Source organism: Ixodes scapularis, unplaced genomic scaffold (genome assembly GCF_016920785.2).
Source record: "Ixodes scapularis isolate PalLabHiFi unplaced genomic scaffold, ASM1692078v2 ptg001727l_1___fragment_2___debris__unscaffolded, whole genome shotgun sequence".
Classification (NCBI taxonomy): Eukaryota; Metazoa; Arthropoda; class Arachnida; order Ixodida; family Ixodidae; genus Ixodes; species Ixodes scapularis.
In genome coordinates, this window is record NW_024610189.1 from 66391 (window position 1) to 88445 (window position 22055).

Sequence of the window (22055 nt, forward strand, 5' to 3'; positions counted from 1 at the left end):
CTAACTTTAGGAGTAAAATTTCCCCGCTAAATTTAGCAGAAAAATTTTCCCGCTGAATTTAGCGGAAAAATTTCCTGCCAAATGTAGCGGGAAAATTTGCCCTCGGGATGTCACACGTGACGTCGTTATGGGAAACGTCCCATAATGCAATGAGCAATTAAGCCGATGGTGATGCCACTCAAGTCGGAAACGAGCGCCTAAGAGCTGCGCTTTAAAATGGCTTTGTTTTATTGACAGGCATATGCAACACTTTATAGGGATCAGAGTGCCTGCTCTTCGCAATGCAGCTGTAACTTCGAGAATTAAAATGTGTTGGGCAAACCGCTGGTCCATCTTCCGCCAATATTATCACTAGCCTAGCAGCAACTTTGAGAAAATGATAGTCTAACAAATTTTTTATGAAGCGAATTGAGTACATGTCACTTCAGCTGTTTATGAAACACCGACCAAAATGCCATTTGTGTGGCCGCTCGAATAGTGCAGCTGGCCAATCAAAATGTGAACCCACATTTTGCATCTACCACAAGTTTTTCATCAGATAAGCATGCTGCAGCAGTGCATATGGTGCGTGTTTGTATGTACAAAAAAAACTATCTTGCATTGAACCAGTTGTACCACATCATTTAATAGTATTCATCAGTAGGAGCCATTAACACACACAAAATTCCCTGTCAATTCCAATGACTTTAGTAAAATGCATACTTACTTATGTTGTTCTTTTTTATACATGAAAAGATGCCATTTTATTTATGCGAGAGTTCTATACTATATGATTAGACAATGACCTTGCTTATCCATCCAGTAAATAGGGTATGCTCGAGAAAAAAAGTTTAAAATGCAAAACGGGCTGCAAAAACCTGCAATACAGAGCAAGCCGCAACTGCTCTCAAACGGTTATTTTCATTATGGGCATTGTCATATTGTACACATATTAAGGTCAGCCTGACAGGTAAAGTCTACACTTACTAGCTGCCGTCCCATGATAGAAAATATCCGTTTTTAATTTTTTATTCTTCCTATTAGACACGTTAAGAACTGCAAGGGATTTTTGTCCGGCTACTATGCATAGTTGCTGGATTCTGCACTCCGCTTCGAACTGCACCTTTCTATTTTGTGCGTGACATCTACGAGTGGAGAAGTAATGGGGTACTACATCTTAGTAGAGAGAGATCTGAACTCGCAACCGATTGGAAATTCAAAATAATGTTAACGGCAGCTGAAGATTGCTTGTCAAGTCGACACAAACCCTGCAGCGAGCTTACGCTGAGAGATTTATCGTTAGGATGACACATCTGTGCTTTCTCGATACTAGCATCAGTTTCTCACTTCTTCATCTATGACAAGTGATTTGTCCGTGGGAAACCAACTAAACGCAGTATAAAAAGCATTACCGAAAAATACCCATATAATACGAGGTTGCAAAACAAAGGAAACAATCGACAACAAGATGAATAGTTGACAATTCGAAAAGCTTTACATGTCAAGGTTACTTTGCTGAACATGGTGACAAGTGTCATGAGGAACTCAAAACCAACGTGATGAGAAAAACACACAAATTCAAAGAAGTTTGCGAATGACGCGACACGACGCTGAAATCGCGAGAGGCAATGTCACAAAGACTGACATTTCACAGACATTAACAAACACCCCAAAACGTTTGGCCTGTTTTTACACTGTTCCACTGGTTCCCCCAGAGTCAAGGTTTTTAAACTTTCTAATGAAACAGTTGTGCGTCTTTATGGGATCATAAGGTTTACGGCCACGTAACTGTCCGTCTCATAACATTAATTAATGGCTGAAATTTCTGAGACTTTGGTGTGAGAATGAGATGGTATTATGTAGATCATGAGAAGTGACATAAAAAGGCAAGCACCGTTAGGAACGTTTCTTGGACAAAGGCAATTGATTCTTTTTGCAAGTTTGTGGACTATCTTTAGATATAGTGAGCTTAACAACCCAAGTTAGAAAAACTTGGATAGGTAGATTGTCTAATATTAGACATCTGGAATTTGGATTCCTATGCAGAAGATTGAGATCCAGAACAGTCCTTGAACAGAAAAGTTTTGCTAATTTAGTTAACATGTAGATTCAACATTATCCAACCTTTGGTGTTGCAAAAACTAATAGCAGGTTTGTATGACAGCAGTCTCTAAAAACAGCCAACTTTTCTTCAGACTTCGCTCAAAAACCACCAGCTTTCTCTTCACATCCTCAAAAGTGTGCACACACAAAATTGCACATAAAAACACTGAAGCATGTTTGAGCAGTTTTAAATTATCTGAAATGTTTGGTGCCAGGGTTTGATTAAAAACGACAAGGTAGGATGCCTCACCAAGCTAAAAGAAGTAATTAATAAAAAGAAATGTGAAACATATAAATACTACAACAACACCATGCCTAAAAAAAAAAATCGAGCACCAGACATAAGTAGCGATGGAAATATGTTTTGTTATCATACGCCATCAAAGTCATTATACAATAATAGTTAAGAAGCTACAAGGCAACTACCTGTAGTTTTTCTGTCATACAGCTTAAAGACCTCTACACTGCATCCCTCTCCTATACTAGGGGAAACAATAACGAATGAAATGGGAGTTAAGCAACTTGTACTCCTGTAACAGAAATCAAATGTGTAAAATCGCCGTGGCTACACACATTGTTCACCTTATCAGCGCACAAACTTTGCAGAAAAGTGGGTAGGCCCCAAACTCGCTCTCAAAAATTTTGAAGCACAGGGTACAGAAAAAACAAATCTACGGAATAAAAACAGTCTTAATGTGAAACGAAGTTGCTTCATTCTGAAAACCCACACAAAACCGTACCCAAACCCCAACAGACATCATGGTCCCCCCCACACAAAAAAGGTTGTTGACCTTACCCTACACTTCTGGTCATTCCACAACGCAGGTTTGATTCGGAGCGAAGCCCTCCCTCGTAATTGTCGGTTGCACGCTCCGATCCGAAAAACGTGTTTGATGACGCTGACTCAGAAGCCATCGGATCATTTTCACTCCGACTTCAACTTGTCTCTTGCCAAGGTTAAAGAACGCCCAGTGGTTGAACTTGGTTCTGAACTCGCAGCACGACCCATGGCGCACTGGGCAAGTCCGCTTCCAACTCGCGACAAAACCTCGCTGCTTTGATGCTTTCATTGCTAACTTCTAAACACTGTTCAAACACTTGCAGTCCCTCCTCGACACAAAAGTAATTCGAGTCGTTGACACCAAAGGCACCCGGCCGTCGTTCAACGCCAGCGATGTATCGTCGACGCCGAAGCGATCCATCGCGTCGACTGCCGACACCCGTCGCGAATCCATTTTGAGCCGGCTCGAGGAACGCACGTCTCCGAGAGTCGCGCACGCAAAAGTTAAAACGCCCAAAACCTCACTTCCCCTTCGCGTGGAGCGCCACCACAAACTTGGATCCGAACGGCGACGCGTACTCGACGCCTGCGTCCTTGAACACCTTCCGCGGCACCCCGACGTCGCACAGGTAGAGTCCCGCCGCCGCCGCCACCCGGGGCTCGACAGCGAGCGGCAGCACGGGCATGAGCACCCACTGGGGTGTCAGGAGGGCGGACGCGGTGCCGCCACGGGGTGGCGGGTCTACGGACACCACGGGCGCCTTGCTCTGCTGCACCCAGTCGGCGACCAGGGCGGCGGATCGGGGGTCCACCCCCTTTGACCCGTCCACCGGGTCCAGACCGGAGAGGACCATGTCCACTGTGCAGCCCGCCAACTCTGTTCGAAATGGCAAAAAAAAATTATAACGAGGGTTTTTTGTAATTGTTACACATACGGGGGGAACCGAAAGTTGGGGTGCGAACGAATTGGTGGCGGAGGAACATATTTAGACTAAAAAGAACTCCAGATTAGGGGGAGCGACGCAACACTGAAATCTCGCCAAACTTGGCCGATGTTTACTGTCGAAAATCCTGTTTATATAGGCTTCGGGCACCTTCACATACAAAACAAAAACAACAACAAAAAAAGAGAATAGGAAAAAACAAAAGGGGACAGCAACTCATTTGGTGTGCCCCCACCCTTCCCATCCCCCCACTTTGAATTCTCCCAGCAGGAAACAGAAACTCTTTTCTTGCTTAGCTTTGATTCGAAGTCGCGTAGAAAAGGAAAGAAAGAAGGACGAGGCGACGTTTAGGAAAGTTGCGGTGGCCCAAGCCAGGAAGACGGGTGCCGAACTTGGGTGCAAGCCGTGTTGCTCATCGATTGCGATTCTGCGCATGACGGTTCTAATGCCAAATCGAAACGCAGCGGCAATTTTTTTAACAAGCTCCGACCAAACTTTATCCATAGAAGCAGAGCCACCACACACAGTGTGTCACTAAAAAAAGATTGCAATATATTTATTTTTTTTTGCCGCAAAAATAAATTACTGCGATATCCCATACGAATGCTTCCCCCGAGAGATCGCCCATCCAGTTTCTCTGGCTAAATATCCACAATATAAAAATTCCCAAGCGCCATCGTTTCGGACGTTGCCATCAGGCCGTCTGAAACCGTCGGACGTCGCCATCAGGCGACGTTCGACGGGAATCGCCTGAACCGTGCAATCGGTGGAACTGGTACGTGTGACGAGTGGGTCCGTAGCGTGGGTTCCTGCACTTTTGACCGTGAACTGCACGTGCGATATCGGTTCCCACGACATGCGAGTTGCACGCGCATATTTATTGCATCTTTAAATGTGAATCTGCCGCGTACGCAAGTTTGTGGCGGGTTCCGAAATTTATGTCCGCAATTCGCTCGGCGCGGCATCGGGTCCCGTGACACGTGATTTTGTACTACCAGGTTCCCGCATGTCCCTTGTACCCCGAAACGCAAATCCGCTGCGTCCGCAATCTGCAGTATCCCTTCATCTGACACGGAGGAGTTCGTAGCATATTCCCACAAGTTTATCTTATCGCAGAACACAAATGATCTGCATGTTTGCCAGAAATTGCAGGGAATGAGGCTTCATCGAAACCTACAAACTGAAGGAATATTGCGGTTATACCTTACAGATATGGACTCACACACAACCTAAAAAAGATTGCCGGGAGGCATGATACAGTATAGACCACTTACAACATAACCGCTTATAGTGCAGGACCCGGTATAATGCGGTTTTTTTAAACCACCGGTTCGTCTCCCATAGGACTCCATGTAATTACATACCGCCTAAAATGCAGGCGCGCGAAGGGAAATACCGGTTATAGTGCGGTTTCTGGCACAGCCCGCCGGCCGCACCGACGACTGGAGCAGCGAGCGCGCTTCCCTGTGCGACACTAGATAACGGCGCCGACGGCGCGAGCAACAAGCGGCACTCGCGTGGCAGTTGCTCCAGAGCCGAGTTGCTCGAAGAAGCGGGAAGAAGCGAAAGGCTTCAGTTGCCATAGCGACGGAGGGACGCACGCACATGTCGTTCACGTGCGTCCGTCCCTCCGCTGCGTTGGAAACAAACAACCGCAGCGACAGACCAATCGCAGGTCGAGGAGAAGAGTTGCGCGCGTTACATGCCGGTCGCGGGCCGGCTGCATCTATCCGCAAACACGGCGTCGGTTGTGATCGTCGTCGTAGACGGCGTTCATCTCATCGGTCCGCGTAAAAGCGCTATCCTTGACTGTGAATTTTCGTTGTGTGTCGATATGATAACCCAGCACGTACTAGAAGGGAAGATCCACCTACTCGTGCGGCGATGTCGTGCGCTCTCAAGACGGCAGAAACGCCCGTGTCGTCGTTTGCTTACTTCGACTACAGTGGTGATTTCTAAGCATTTGTGTCCTCGAACATCGCCGGGACTATTTATTTGCGCATTTCATGCGTGCGCTCAAGTTCAAGGTATTACTGGCGCGTACCGTATGAAGGATGCGAATTTTCACGCGTTTTCATCTCCGAAGAAAAGTGATTAGGGTTAGCAATCCTGAACGCTCTCAACGTCCGTCCGCAACCCGCGATGCCCTTAAAAGGCTGTGCCAGGCAAAAGCCGCTCATTCCTTTCAAAATGTGTATCAGACTTGAGACAGAACTGTACTAGTCTGGTGAAATAAAGACTTTCCTCAAACTAAGCTTTATTTTTCATCTAATATAAAATAAATTCTTTTCACAAGTGTAAGTTGTCTCATGGCATGTATTTTGGCCTGAAAAATTGATGTTTTGGTTATAGTGCGGTACCGCTTATAGTGCGGATTTTCGCGACTCCCGCGACATACGTTATATACGGTCTACACTGTATTCGGGTTCTGTGCTCGGCACCAAACAAGGCGTACTCCATGTGCCGCAGAACAAATCAAGAGAAGAAACAATCCACAATAGGCCATATCCAAAATGTAGAGCGCCATCTATTAGCCCGCCGAGAACTACGTCCACCATCTTGTTAGTGGCAAGAAAGCGAAACCAGAGACCCAACCGGTAAAACCCCATGTAAACAAGGGTAACCGGACAAAAGCTCACCGGACAAAAGCTCACCGGACAGAAGCTCACCGAACAAAAGCTCACCGGACCAAAGCTCACCCGTTTTTTCACAGACCCGGACAAAAGCTCACCTCATTTTTTTTTTTTTTTTGCTATGTTGGGTGAAACACGGGCTAGGATAAAGTACGGACGCGATGGACATTGCACCATTTTTAGGAGAACTGGTATCCCATCCCATGCAAAGGTGTCGACAGATAATCCATAACAGGCAGAGAAGCAACGATTTGGGACCAAAATTTAGGTCACTGAAACTGAGTGGAGCTGATAAGATCAAGCTTGCTTGACTTATCAGCTCCACTCAGGAGCTGATAAGTCAAGCGTGACACAAGAATGCTCCGTATGCCGGAGCACCCTTGTGTCAAGCCCAAGAAACTTCGTGAACCGAAGTTTTTTAACCCGAAGAACGACCGAAGGAGCGATGTCACCCTTTGTCGGCCTCGCTTTTTCATTGTGCTTATGTCACGCTAAACGCACACATAAAGGTTAGGCACAACGTGTCTTCATTACTAATGCATTTGTTTTCTTGGGGCTCAGGTTAATATTTGAAATGAATGGCTACGAAAATTAAAATCATTCCGTCATTGAGCGTCGCAAACATATTTGAAATCAAGGATTATCTCAGGGTGTTGTGAAAAGGAAACTGAAGCAAAACTGTAATATACAAACCATTGAGTGGCGAAGTTTTAAAAATATTTTCAAGGAACGGGAGTGTGGCCTTTTGGACAGATGACCAATTTAGAAAGCTGTGCGGGACTTCGAATAGGCTCGCGTTCCTTCCATTACAGCTTGTGCCTGAAGAACTAACCTACATCAGAGAAAAGTGTACCGGTGACATCGGCGACATGCTGGACTACTTTGATTGAACGCATGTCAAGGGCGCCTTCCGTTATGCTTCTCCGGCAGCACCCAGAGAGAATTCTTCCCTTCGCCTGACTGTGCGCCGACGACTACCGGAGCTTCCCCCGGAACGGTGGAATACGTACGACGCCACTCTTCAAAATAAAGACCGGACATACACCTGCGCAGGATGAAGTAACGGGTTCCAGAAGTCTGTCGGCCACGCCCATCCAAGAGTCTAGATGCTGATTGAATGCCCAAAGGAAAATCAGGCGTTAGTAGCCACGGCATTGACACAAGTCCGCAGGGGTGAACCTCCAGAGAAGCAGGTGCGAAAAATGAAAGCCGTTTACAACTCCCTGTAACGCCGGATTAGAGCGCAGCTCTTGAGGAGGAGGATGGAAGGGTGCTGAGGGATAGATGACTCCCTGAGGTCACGTGACCTCAGGGGGGAGGGGGGGGTCATGCGACCTTAGGGGGGTAACCCTCATGACTTTCGTGAGGGTAACCCTTTTGAGGGTAACTAACCCTCGTAACCCTCGTGAGAGTTATGAGGGTTACCAGGGTTACTCTCTCATAACCCTCGCAACCCTCACGAGGGCTACGAGGGTTATGCGCGGTTACGCCGACGGCGAAGGCGACGCCGCTCAAGCCGGAAACGGACGCCTAAGAGCTGCGCTCTAAAACCACTGTGCGCCTGCAGAATCGTGTGAAAAATATTCTCGAGGGATTACAGGTACACCCAGATTTACCAAGACTGCTTGAGCAAGGGGGGGACTGCATTCGCTTCCAACCAATCGATAAATAAACTTGTTTCTAGTTTAACCCTTTAAGTGCCAAATTTTTTTTGTCCAAAAGTAACCTAAAAGTGCCAGATTTTTTTTTATTTTGAATTGTTACCATATTTGCTTGAATGTAATGCAACCACAATTGTAACGCGAGAAGTGACTTTTCACAGCGCAAAAAAAAAAAAAAAGAAAGAACACGAATGTAACGCGAGTTAAGTGAGGGGAAAAAAGTACCTTAGAAAGTACTACAACGTGGTCCGCGGAAGCCTTTTCGGCCGGGTTCACACTTGAAGAGCACTTCACGCTGGAGCCTCCACCCACAGATAGTCGATTCTGTCACATCTACCCGTCGAGCCGCGGAAGAGTTTCCGATTTCCTCAGCCATCATAATTGCACTTCTTTTAAAGCGGGCGTCGTACTGAGCTCGTCGCGTCGCCATTTGCTCGAGAGTACAGTCGCGGAAGCACGTAGCAGCAGCTCACAAAACACTGACAACACGGGCACATGGGTACGGTAACCCTAACAGAAAGAGAAAGCGTTGTGAAGGTAACCCGTAACCCTAACATGGGCGCAACGAGTCGCAAACAAGAATAGGATTTAACTGGCTGTTTCCAGCGTGTATATGTTGCCAGCACAAGATTGAAAGATCGCGAGATTTGTCGTAGCCATTTTAAAGAGCCTGTGCTGCGACACCGCCAAGGCAAATTTTGAGGTGTTTCGATTATAACACGAACCCCTAAATTAGGTAAGGGAAATTTGAAAAAAAACTCGCGTTACATTCGAGTAAATACGGTACTCGTCTAGTATTACACATAAAATTTGAAAAGTTTATTACGCAAAAATCAGCGGAGGCGAAAAAAATATTTTACAACTAATACGAGTGCTGCCATCAATGATCAGCGCCGCAAAACTACTCGGACGAGCAGAGCTCGTCCATGGAATTGAGGACAACCGAAAAAAACACTGGACGAGCTGAGCTTGTCCACAGCATTTTTAGCCAGAAAGTGGCCGACGAGCTCAGCTCGTCCAAGGCGCTTAGGGGTTAAGCAACAAACCATGCGCCTGTCAGATTTAATTTATCGTTCCATTTTAGTGTCGCACGCAAGCACCTAAGTTGTCCTCACACGTGTTAAGACCAACATGAAATTTTCTCCTGGTGAGCTATTGTCCGAGTCTGTGAAAAAATGGGTGAGCTTTTGTCCGGTGAGCTCCTGTCCGTTGAGCTTTTGTCCAGTGAGCTTTTGTCCAGTGAGCTTTTGTCTGGGATTCGTAAACAAGCGACCACGCTTCGTGCGACAGATGCAATGCCAACGATTGGTGTGTTCAGCTGTGGATGCAGCAAGAAACCTTTGATTCTTGCGTGAGGTGAATGCAAATGTAAACAGGGTTCACCTTTTTTTCCTTTTTTTTTTTTTTTTGTTACTTGAGACGAAGCTTTGACAAAAACAATGGTGACAACGCGAAGAAACATGCGGATGTTATCGCGCGGCGTGAAGCCATTTAAAACTATTGAGCTGGGCCCTGATATTTTCACGAAGTTGTACCAAATTTGTTTATGACCTTTTTTTCCTTTATGTGCGTTGTAGCGTTGGCCTGCCTTTTTCTTGGTGTGCAAGCAGCTCAATGCATGCGGACGAGACCAAGGCAGTTAAAGACTATGTACTCTCGCTTTTTGGCCATACCTCTGCTACGCCTACATTGGACATTTGGGATATATGACTGTCATGTTCTGTGCTTCAGTGTGTTTCTTTTTTTTTCATCATGTTATGTTTGCTTGTTTGTTTTTTCAGGAAGGAGAAAAATAGTTGTGAAACAATGTCAAAGTTCCTTTTATTTCATTAGTAATGATGAAGGTGTTGGAAGTATAAAAACAAGTTCTTGAGACTTTTTTGTAGCAACAGCTGACAGCGGTTCGAATGATTGTTTTTTTTGGTGTCGCGTTCTTCCAGCACCGTCAGCTTAGTTTTTCAAGGAAGGGAGAATCTTGTATAGTGATTGTACCAAAATGAGTTGCTGGCCGAGTTGGATAGACATCTTGACCTAAACAGCGCAAATAAGTTACGTAAGGAAGAGACAACAGGAAGGAAAGAGCGCTGACTCACAACTGAGGTTTTAATAATGATGTAGTGAAAGAGAAAGACGGTGTCAAGTGCTGTGACATCCAAAGCGCCTCATGAAGCAACCTCACAGATCATCAACGAAGGTCTCGAGTGCCTGGCAGGCTTACAAAGCTCGGGCACTCCAAAGATGAGCTTTGCCTTAACCTTCTTTAATTCATTAATATTACAGCACTTGGCACCTTCCTTCTCTTTCACTACATCATTATTAAAACCTCAGTTGTGAGCCAGCGCTCTTTCCTTCCTGTTGTCTCTTCCTTACGTAACTTATTTGCGCTGTTTAAGTCAAGATGTCTATCCAACTCGCCCAGCAACTCGTTTTGGTACAATACCTTTCTTCTACAATGGGCTCTGTACCGTGTTTCTCTCCTCTAGACCCTGTTTCTTCATATATTCATCTAATCGCTATCTGTGTGTGCAAGGCAAGAATCTGTTCTTTCGCCATCAAGCATCGTGTGGTACCTTACGACATCCGAGGGCTGTTCGGCTACGCTCAACCATCAACGGGCCACTCCAGGAGAATCTGCAGGATTATACGCTCTGAGATGTGGAGACAGGTCCGGTATTTTTGAACCTGCCTTAAGATACTTGCCCAGGGTGGACAATCCCACAGCGGCAGCGGGTCACAATATCGAGACTACCTCCTCAGAGCAAGTAGGATGACAGAGTTCTTCTGGTGGACATACATTCCTCATCTCAAGAGTCTCCGAAATGAAAGTAGATGTACGAGGGGTGAGCCTGTTACCATTCTAGGCAATACAAATCTACCTGTAGAAATAACAAAGGTCTTGGAGAAAGGCCCCAAATTTTGCACGAATCCAAAAATGCAAGATGTACAGATAGTGTCCATCATTCATGATATAGCGGCAAAAACTCAAGAGCCGTACCGACCACGGTGTATCGATGAATGCATGGATGTGGTGATGAGAGTGGGAACGGCACCCGCAACATGCAGTAAAACCAAGTTAGACAGCATTGTAGGGTATTTCCAGCAGAACAATTTAAACTTAATTGTTTCAGATAAAGAAGGAGGATTTATTGTAGCTCCCCATGATATTTACACGAACAAGGCAAGAATGGCCATCGGGAAAAATTTTAAGAAACTAGAAGGTTACAAGTCCAAGTCAGTGAAGGCCAGAGCTCTACAACTGTGCCACAAGTTTGAGTTAGAGCAATTACGAAAACAGATAACATCAGCCGATAAAGACCAACTTATTCTTCACCGGGAAAACACACAAAGAAGCGTGTCCTTTCCGTGTGGTCATTACAGAAAAAGGATCGTGGCAAGGAGCCATGTCAAGGTTCCTCCAACGGCAATTGGCAACCCTACGACTGAATGACCCTTTTCTGGTCTCCAATTCTGAGAAGGTGATTGACTATCTGGGAAACAACATCTTATCTGTTCGGTATGGCCTATCCCTCGATGTAGAAGACTTATTTTACTCCATACCTCACGAGGGGATGTTTACTGCTTTGAGAGAACACATTGAAGCCAATGGAGAAGTAGCCTTTCAGAACAACTGTGGAATGGCAGTGGATTCCTTCCTTGAGCTTCTACGGTTTTACTTGAACTCAACTGTGGTAACGTTCAATGGAGAACACTACATACAGAAGAGAGGAATCTGTATAGGATCCTATGTAGCTCCTGCTTTGACAGATGTTTATCTCTCGAAATGTAATAGAGCCATTGATGACAGCCTTGACATTCCCCAGGTTAGTCGTATATTCAGATACGTAGACGACTATCTTATCCTCCTCAATGCCCGACCCAAATGTGAGACACAGTTCATGGATTCCGTTCAAACGACATTCGAAGAACACGCCGGGGGACTAAAGTTCACGCATTGAATGGCCGGAAAACCAGTCCCTACAATTCTTAGATCTCAAAATAACATTCCACGAAGACAGTGTATGCTGGATGTACGCCCCACGAACAAAGAAAAGTCTTCTGCAATTCGACTCCGCACACACGAAGCTCGTCAAGAGAGGAATTGTTGCAAGTACGTTGGGGGCGGCTCTGAGGAAGTCTTGCGACCACACAGCAGGAGAGAGCTTCAACAACCAGCTGCGGAGACTTCGCGCTTCAGGGTACCCGACTTCAGTTATTTCCACCATCGTGGAGAGCATGTTAAAACAACGTCAAAGAGGAAGTCCAAACCGAACAAGGATCCGACCTGTGGTAATGCCCTACATTCACCGTCTCTCCCATAACCTAAAAAGAGTAGCCGCAAAGTTTGAGGTTCCTATCCTCCTCACAGCGCCCGACAAACTTAAAAGATTATGTCCAAAAATCAACGAGCAGCGGGATACACACGACCTATGTAAAATCAACCATGAGAGAAAGTTCGTGGAATGTCAGAGCGGCATCATATATGAAATACCGTTGTCATGTGGGAAGGTGTATCTGGGACAATCTGGAAGGTGCATCAATGTGAGACTTAGGGAACACGCACTTTCTCTAAACTCAACGCCAGCGGGCCATCTTGCCGTGCATGTGAGAGATTGCGGGTGCACACCAAGGTTTCCTGAGACTAAGGTGCTTAAACATTTTAAGGATCAAAAGACTAGAGAGGTGTACGAGGCGTGCAAGATCGCGAATAAGGGCCTAGCCTGCATAAGTACGCCTTCGATTGCTCTGACGGCGAAAGAGCTCCAATTTATGAATTTTAGTCCCTAAATTATTTTTCTTCCTGTTTTCTTCTTCTTTTCCTTCTTCTCAATTTTCATTTCTGTGAAAGCCAACGCCCTTGGGATCACCGTCGACATCGTGATTCTTCTTCTTTTTCTGGCTGTGACAACCAGTAACCGTTGGGTCACCGACAACTTTGTAGATCACATCTGAATATTTGTACGTAGATATATTCACTTGGGTTACTTAGAAATGCAAATTGTCATTCCGTTAATATGGCCCTTAGAAAGAGGTTAATAATTGTAACCTTCTTAAATTTAATAATATCACAGCACTTGACACCGTCTTTCTCTTTCACTACATCATTATTAAAACCTCAGTTGTGAGTCAGCGCTCTTTCCTTCCTGTTGTCTCTTCCTTACGTAACTTATTTGCGCTGTTTAAGTCAAGTTGTATAGTGATGTTTATGATGAATTAAAAGAAGTGACGATTAAAGATAGAAGAAGAGCGGCATCAACTCGCCCGCGATGGAGCGAGTTGATGTCATAACCTCAACGAAGTATGACGTGTCCTGCCTCGGCTTTACCAACCTCTCTCGGGGTAGCTGCGGCGGCCTGGCGCGTAACTGGGCGACGCATCCCAAGACGAATCTCAACGACCGAGATGGTTCAGTAAGCCTCCGCAACATCGAAACAAATGGGGCGCCTCGGCCCCCCCTCTACATCGTCGCATTGGTCGTGCGGCCGGAGCTTTCGAGCCAGGACTGACCCCACAGAGAATACAGTAGTGCTACATTGGGAAAACTGGGCGGTGTGTGAACGATCGAGCTAGGGAGCACGCGGCTTTTGTTAACAGGACATCTCTCTGCACACTGGTAGTCCTGTAACTGCACTCCTAATATTAACATTACCAGTGGATGGCGACGCACGAACGCATATGCACACAAAGTAATTGAAGCCCTGACCATTGGAAAAAGTGGTCAAATGTGCGTAAGCACCCCATTGATCACGATCCACGCGAAAGAGAGACAATACTAGGGGCGTGGCACACGGCGTCAAATATTAACTTCCTAGTCGGTGCGGCGCACGGATATGGGGGATGGTTTTTGTCACTAGCTGTAATAAAAAAAAAAAGGAAAAGAGTCTACGTAAAAGCAAGATGAAGTGTTAAAGTCAGCAAGTTGATAGTCAGTGGTGTGTATATATTTTCCTCTTTCGGTTTTTTCCGTGTTTTAACTGTTCAGCTGACCCTATCCAACGTGCACCAACTAGCTCAAGTCAGACCTGTAGAATTAGGTGGCTTATAGATACATTAAAAGCGGAGCAGGACAACCGAAATCTTGAAATTTGTTTGAATTAACCAGAAGTACGAAATATCCAAGTTGGCTTCACTGGCTTCGAGGCCATAAGCAGGAGGGTCGGTCGATTGACTCGGTCTTGAGCTCACCGGAGAGGTTCTGGCGCAGCCGCCCTCCACTGCTCTGGAAGAGAGCCAGTTCTGCGGGGAGCAGGGGGTCCGCCGCTGCGCCGGGGGCGTCGGGGAGCCTGAAGAGGAGGACGTTGACCCCGTGGTTGGCCAGCTGGCGTCCGCAGCACACCACCTGGGTGCCCTGCCGGTGGGAGCCGCACACCACCGCCACCGTCGGCCGCTGGTGGCTGTTGCGGGGGTTCAGCCTGGGAAGGGTGCCGGTCGGGGCGACCAAGAGTCAGGCGGTTTGAAACGGGGCGATCAACGGTCAGGCAAAGGAGACGATGGGGTAATAAAGGCAGTTTGAAACGGAGGTGACGAATACGGTTCGGAAAGGAAATGACAAAGTGATAAAAAAAAAGAAGGTGATGAAGCGGTAAAAAGTTGTTTGAAAAGGAAGCGAAAAAAAGATGAAGTAACAAGAAAATAGTTTGAAGAGAGAGAGGGACAAAAAGGAACATGACAGAGCAACAAAATAAGTTTTTAAAAAAGTGACAAGACGATAAAGTAACAAAAAGTTGTTTTAAAAAGAGGTGACAGAGTGACAAAAAGGAGATGGCAAAGTAACAAACACAGTTTGATAAGAGGGTGACAAAGTGACAAGGATGGAGATGACAAAGTAAAAAAAAATAGTTTTGAAAAGGTGACAAAGTGACCAAAAAGAAGAGACGATAGTGTAACATAAAGATGATAGTAACAAAATGTTGAAATTAAATAAAAAAGAAAAGCTGAGACAATGTAACAAGAAGGAGGTGAAAAAGTAAGAGAAATGGTTCAAGAAAAAAAACTCCCAAAGTCATAAATAAAAGAGGTGACAAAACAACAAAAAGAACTCCAAAAAATAACTATGACGAAGTAGCAAATATTTCAAGTCAAAGTAAAAAGAGCTAGATGTACCACAAAGTAATGAGAATTGCTTGAAAAGAAGGTGACGAAGTAAAAGAAAGATGACAAAGTAACAAACAAGGAGACGATGAAGTAATAAAAAAAATGACAAGGTAACAAAAATTGATAAAGTAAGAAAAAAAGTGACAAAGTACTATAAAGCCCTTGTGCCCCAATTCCGACTGCACCCTGTGCCAAGCACACGACGGTCACCCTGGACCCCTTCCAAAGCTTTCTGCATACTAGAATGTCTCTGCATTATAAACCGCGTGGTTCATGCGAGGAGCACAGTTTAGTGGTAGCGTCAAGTACCGCATTTTTTGTTTCGTACGCCCAACCACACAAGGGTTCTTCCACGTGTCTCATTCGCGTCGGCATCTCCCCGTATCGATCCCGTCATCCAATAATAACTTATTCATCTATCAGCCGATGTGCTGGCGTAAGCGAGCTTTCACAGGGCTAGCTTTAGGGGAAGCGACGGAAAGACGACTTCTTCGGCGCTGATGAACGTTGGTGAACGCACAATGTCTGGTTTACATGGTTGCATAGGTTGCTGCGGGAGTGAACTAGGCGACGTGCTAACATGACAGTAACGACAGGGTCGCCGGGGCAACCGTTCTCCCTACACAACGTGGAAAGCAATGCAAGGCACAACTACTTCCTTAGGCCATCGTAAGTCACGGTTTTCCCTGCGGCCCCATCATTGCTGCTGTTATCGTTGCTTTGAATGCAACCGACGCAAACTCTCTCACTTTACTTCGGCGGCCGTTGCGCCAACTGCCGACAACAAGCAATCGCAGAAGCCGCAAGAGATGAGCAGAAATTGTGAACGGACCCGTTCCGGCCAGTTCGGCGCTTTCTCACTAAATGCCGTCCCTATTGCTGGAGTCGCGAACGAGGAAATACAAACTGACCGGCGACAGCCTCCCAGGAGTTGTAGCACCATCTCGGAAGCCGCCCTGCCCAGCATCTCCAGCTGCCGCTCAGGGCCGTAGCCACAACGGGACGCTCCTTCCAGGATCCTGGCCCTGAGCTCCAAGCTGATGCTTGGAACCAGAAGACCGGTATCTGCATGGAGGGGCCAAGATGCCTCGGACGTCAACACTGGGGCGACGGATCTGTGCCCCACTGCACGTATTTCCGCGAAGTGTAAAAAGAGGGGACTGCAGAACCTATAGGCCCATGATGTGACGGTGGTATGATAGCAACGCAATGGTGAGTGAGAACACTCCCTGCTGATGCTGATGTGATGGTGATGTAATGTGCTGGCGATGTGATGCGATGGTGAGCGATGTCATTCACCAGTGCAAGTGATGTAATTGTGATGCAATGGTGTGTGTGGTGGCCCTCACCGGTCATGGTGATGTGCTGGTAATGTGATGGGGATGTGCAATTCAATGCTGAGCGATGGCACTCTCTGATGACAGTGATGTGATGGTGATGTAATGTGCTGCTGATGTGATGCAATGTAATGGTGATGCGATGGTGAGTGATGGCATTCTCCAGTGGGGGTGATGTAATGGGGATGCGATGGTGTGTGTGGTGGCACTCACTGGTGATGGTGATGTGCTGGTAATGTGATGGGGATGTACGATTCAATGCTGAGCGATGGCACTCTCTGATGATGGTGAAGTGATGGTCATGTGATGTGATGATGTTATGTGATTGTCACGTGATGGCTGTGTGATGGCGAGCAAGTGACGGCACTCACCGGTGACGTAGTCAATCTCCTGCGGGCAGGGGACCCTGATGTGCTGTACTGACTCCAAGCCTCCTCCACCGAGGACGTTCTCGTCACACTTGAAACGGGCGGGAGCGGCCCGCATCACCGCCGCCAGGGGGGGCGCGGGCACCGGGGCCAGCCGCTCCGCCGCGCAGGGTGTGTGGCGCGACGACATGGCCGCATCAATCTCGTTGAACACGGCCCGCTTGTCAAAGAGTGCCAGGTTCTTCTCGAAGTCAAAGTCGTGCTCCAGGAGAGACATGTCGACTGGCGCGTTGAAGCATGCCTCATCACGACCCCGCATGGCGGCTACCCGACGTGCCCCGTCCGCCTTCTTGGGGGTCAACGACCCTTTCTTTTTGGTGTCTGTAACGGAAGGATGCTTATGCCATACCACACAAACACCGACCGAGCACCAACCCAAAATTTTGAGATTATCTATAAATACTGCAAAATAAGCGCTTGTCACTGTCAAAAAAAAAAAATGCGGAAGGAGTACAAGATAGGGGGGGCTACACCGCTTTGCATTGGTGCACGTACGTCAAGCTACACTGCTACGCAGTGGCGCATGCGAGGCAAGTTGCACCACTTTGCACTGGTGGGCTCAGAGAAGTGGCTGATGGAGAGGAGTATCTCAGCCAGGTCAGCTTTCCCATCTGGGGTTGGCGCTTGATATGTCCTTTGCTTATTGAATTTAAAGAGCAGAGGATGAGTGCTTACAGTGACATGGGCGCATGCTCGGTACTTTATTGTACATAACACATCCTACAGGTGTATTGTGTAAAGCGAGTGCAATATATCTGGTTTATGTGCTACTGTGAATGTTGGTAGGATATGGTGCTTCCTACAGATGTTTGTGAGAATAAACTTGAACTTGAGCTTAGTCAAAACTACTTCTACAAGCAAGCCTATCATACAACATGTTTTGTTCCAATCGGTCTTATCACAAGCTGAAAGATCATCACCTTAACTGTAGCGCCATAGGCCTTTTACTTTAACAATTAGCCCTTTCCCTGCCATGGACGACCTGGGTTCGTCCACACTGTTTGTACCGCTCCTCCCGAAGACGAACTGGACTCGTCCACATTGATTTGGGCTCCAGTACGCTACCATGGACGAACTGGGCTAGTCCACGTGTTTCTAGTGATCTTTGCCGTGGATAGACGGCGTTTCACAGAAAATAAAAAACTGGTAAATTTTTGAATTCAGCATAAAATTGTTCCAACGCAGACAACAGGGGATTTAAAAATGGCGGCGTCAATTTCTGCTCGCTGCGTTCGTAGTGACGATCTTGCCTCAAAATTGGGGCGAAAACAAAGATATTGTGACATCTCTTCAGATTCAGAAGACGAGGAGATGAATCGTTCATCCAACAGCGAGAGTGATGCAACTGAGTTATTGGATCAGACGACTCCGATTTCGATGAGGACATTGTGTCGGCGTGTCTGCATTGGACTAGAATCAATGTAGAAAATCCCCCTCCAGCCCCTCCACGTTTTGCGTTCACTTTGTGTGCAAGGTGATGTGAACTGCCTGCAGTAGTGCTACGCCAGGCCCGAAAGTCCATCTGATAGGTGACGTGAACTATCTGCAGTAATGCAGTGAAGCGGAACTTTAGTCCCTTTTTCTTTTGTAGTCTGTTCAGATTACTTATATAACAAATATTTGGGCATTTGTTTTTGGCCTTTGTATTGCATATTAAATTTATAGGGCACATAAAAAAATTTGATATTTTCAAATAGTTTTTTTTCAAACTTTTTTGCAGTAGGCAAAGGGTTAAGGAGATTTGCACTGACAGCTTCATGTGACACTTCCTATGAACTAAGGATAGAGTCAGTATGAAAGCCACACACCAAAGTTTTTTTTGTGTATTTTCGTGCTAAAAATTAATTTTAAAGGACAAGTGTTCAAGGATAACAAAGTAAGGCATTGAAACTTGGAAACCACACTTCGCAGAGAATCCTGCGGAAATATTGTGCAATGCCTTTAAAAGCCAGCACAAAATCTGACTGATTACCTTTTCTTGAACCGTTGACGTCATGAAAATTGACCGGAGACGCACTCTGCTCCTCAGTAGGACCACCATCACACGCCTTGATGATGTTGAGATCGACAATGTCCTGAGCACTAAAGAAAACACCAAATCATAATTAAATTTATAGCACTAATACAAGACCATGAGAAGAGAGTAACAGAATGCTCTTTCAATTGGCAAAAGTTGCGATTAGAAAGCAACCACCCACACTTTACTATTTAGTAGTAATCAGCGTTTCCATGATGCTATTCAGAGCACCACAGTATTTACTTGATTTAAACTTTGCTTTCAGTTAACATTCACTTGACTAATTTTTATTGTTGTTTGAACAGTTTCTATGCTCATATTTGTTCGGCCCATTTCAACACCGATACCAATTTAAACCGTTGACCTGAATTATGCCCATAGGACAATTATAATTATGTTCTGACAGTGATTTAAGTTATGTTGCGATACTGCAATACAAAAATGTGCTGGAATTCCTTTTAACAAAAAATGTAGCAATATAGGTAGATATTTTTTCTAACAAGAATAATTTATACTAAGCTTCGAAGTTAATAGCTAGTGTCCATATATCAGTTTTAACAGGAGTAATTTAAACTAAGCTTTAGAGCTGACACCAGGTTGAGAAGACCAACAGTTAGTTCTCATATGCATTATGTAGCTTTAGCCATCTTACCAAAATTGTGGCACTCACATGCATTTCAGTTATATAATAATGCTGATAGTCCAGCAAAGCCCTACAATTGATGTTTAATCAAAAAGTTTCAACAATAGTATCAATCTGAGTGTATCCCCAACATTTTTTTATGGTAATATAAACAAAACTCCAACATTTATTTTTAATTATGGGAAGTGGCAATGCTGATAATCAACTGAACAAAATCATCTTGTGATATAAAGTATTTGAGAATGTTTGAAAATAGAAAACTATAGATTATAGCTTCTTCATCATGCACCACTCCCATTAAAGATGGGACGTCAATTATTGAAACTATGGAAATCTCAGATCGAGGAACCAAAAGGGGAAATTCCTTGGTCTTGAAATTCTGCTACGTTGAAAGTTCATCAGCTAGCCTCTTCCTTTTCAGTTATTTCCTTCATTCACCAATTGATCCATTTTTGTTCTACATGCAATCTTGACCTCTTCCTTTTCAGTTATTTCTTTCATTCACCAATTTATCTTGTTTTGTTCTACATGCAATATTGACCTCTTACTTCTGCTCTTATTTTTACCTACAACCTTTATCTTTGTTTTTAGATTACTGCAAAACTTATCATCGCTTGAAGGGTGAATGCCTGGTTGTGTTATCACGATTTATTTCTTTGAGAAGAATGTTGTGAAAGTAAACCTTTTCCTTTATATGCCTTGTTAAATTTATCGCTACTGTTAAGAAAAGGGGTAGAGGGGATGGTGCATGAAAGCACCCTATTTAGAAAGACCCGTGTCATATGTTCCGCGGCTAACGCCCCGGCATTTTTGACCTGCTCTCAAAAGTCTGTTTTAGAAGACCATGACGCGAATCCCCTGTGTCAGGTAGCCGGGTCCTTAGTGCGAGGGTGGAGTATTCTGCTTTTAACTAAGGAACAGTAAGCGTGCACGCGAGCTTGTGTAACAATTATGCCGTCCCTGGGACCCAAGTAAGGAATCAAAGGATAAAGCATCCCGTTCTTCAGGCGTACACTATACACATTCACGTCTTCTGACGTTACAATTGAGAACAAAGAGAACATATCCGTCACTGGAAAAACATTTAAAGTTACCCTCAATGGATTAGGGTAAGACATAAAACAATGCTGGTTGAAGCGCGAAGAGGGTGGAATGGGGGCAGCGAGGACGGGGCTTTTGGCACTTGGGGAATATGGGACGGGGTAATTTAACGCTGGGTTTTCGAAACGTAGGGCTAATGACAGGCAGGGCTTTTGCGATGGGGATTCTTCATGCGGGGCAAGCGTGCTATACCTGGGTGGAGGGCACCCTCGAGTTTTTGTTTTAAACATCTTCCCTGTTGTTTTACCATTTATTTTGAACCAGAAAGAAGCTTGTGAACATTATTACAATCAAGTAAAAACATTGTTAATCATTTTAACTCGGTCGCACCACTGATAGACATCTAAAAAAATATAAACTTTGGTATAACTCTTCCCTAGCTCATGTAATCATAGCTCACAGACCTTAACAAAGCTCAAAAAGTGACGTTAATTTGCGGTAAGTCAAAGCATTATTGCCCATCTGGATTAATTTAGGCACCTAAGAATAATCTATCAGAACTTTAACATTAAAGTTGTTTTAAACCACAATGTGTGTGTCTCTCAGAGATGGTAGTTTGAGGAATCCTGGCAGCGACATGCCCGAAAGATTCCACGACATACACGAGTTTCGCCTCGAAGGGGCCTGCGACTCTGCTGCGTCGACAAGGCACTCACAATAAAAACATAAAAAAAAAATGGATGCCAACCAGATGGTGACTTGAGGAACATGACACTTAACGCCGTTTCTGGTGGCTTGTGAGAGCACGATTTGTTGTCGCTCAGAGTCCACGCTGACGATTTTTCCTCGGTAAGTTCCCAGGATGTCACCGCATTCGACCACCACGACACAGCCAACCCACTGGTCGCTCATGACTTGGCCAAATGTTTCATGGATATTTCAAGAAACGTCTATCAAATACGTATCAGGATGTCATCGAAGTCTGGCTCTTGTCCCGTCCAAGAGGTGTCAAACGTGAGCGACGGCTTCGATGTCACGAATCATCGGTGGGAAGGATGTAGTTTTTTGTTTTGTTTTTGTTTTAGAGAAACTACTCAGTGCCAACGGACTGGCCGCTCGGTTTACTTTGCAAACAGCTAAACAAGTAGAAGGCACCAAGGAAACGTATTTTGACAACTACCAACGCAGAAAGTCGATCCGCCGCGTAGCAGAAAACACAAAAAGCTGGGAGGCCACACGAAATGGATGGACGGGTGGATTCTGTTGGCTATTCTCTTTGACTCTTGGCTTTTATTGTACAGAAGCACCTACAAAAGCTACAAAACGTGAAACATTTTCTGTTATTCCCATTAAGGAAAACGAGGAAAACAGTTGTAAAGGCGTAAAAATATATAAG

At 45.4% G+C, this 22055-nt stretch overlaps 1 protein-coding gene across 1 annotated transcript; it reads right to left on the reverse strand.

Moving 5' to 3' along the window:
* Nucleotides 1–606: 606 nt before the first annotated feature.
* Nucleotides 607–21909, reverse strand: LOC8037460 (enhancer of mRNA-decapping protein 3). The gene is made up of 6 exons (XM_029983164.4): nt 21408–21909; nt 18931–19040; nt 16902–17279; nt 16105–16258; nt 14285–14511; nt 607–3740 (listed from the first exon to the last, which is right to left on the reverse strand). The coding sequence occupies exons 1-6, from the start codon at nt 21569–21571 to the stop codon at nt 3385–3387; spliced, it is 1389 nt and encodes a 462-aa protein (XP_029839024.2). The 5' UTR covers nt 21572–21909; the 3' UTR covers nt 607–3384.
* Nucleotides 21910–22055: the final 146 nt, after the last annotated feature.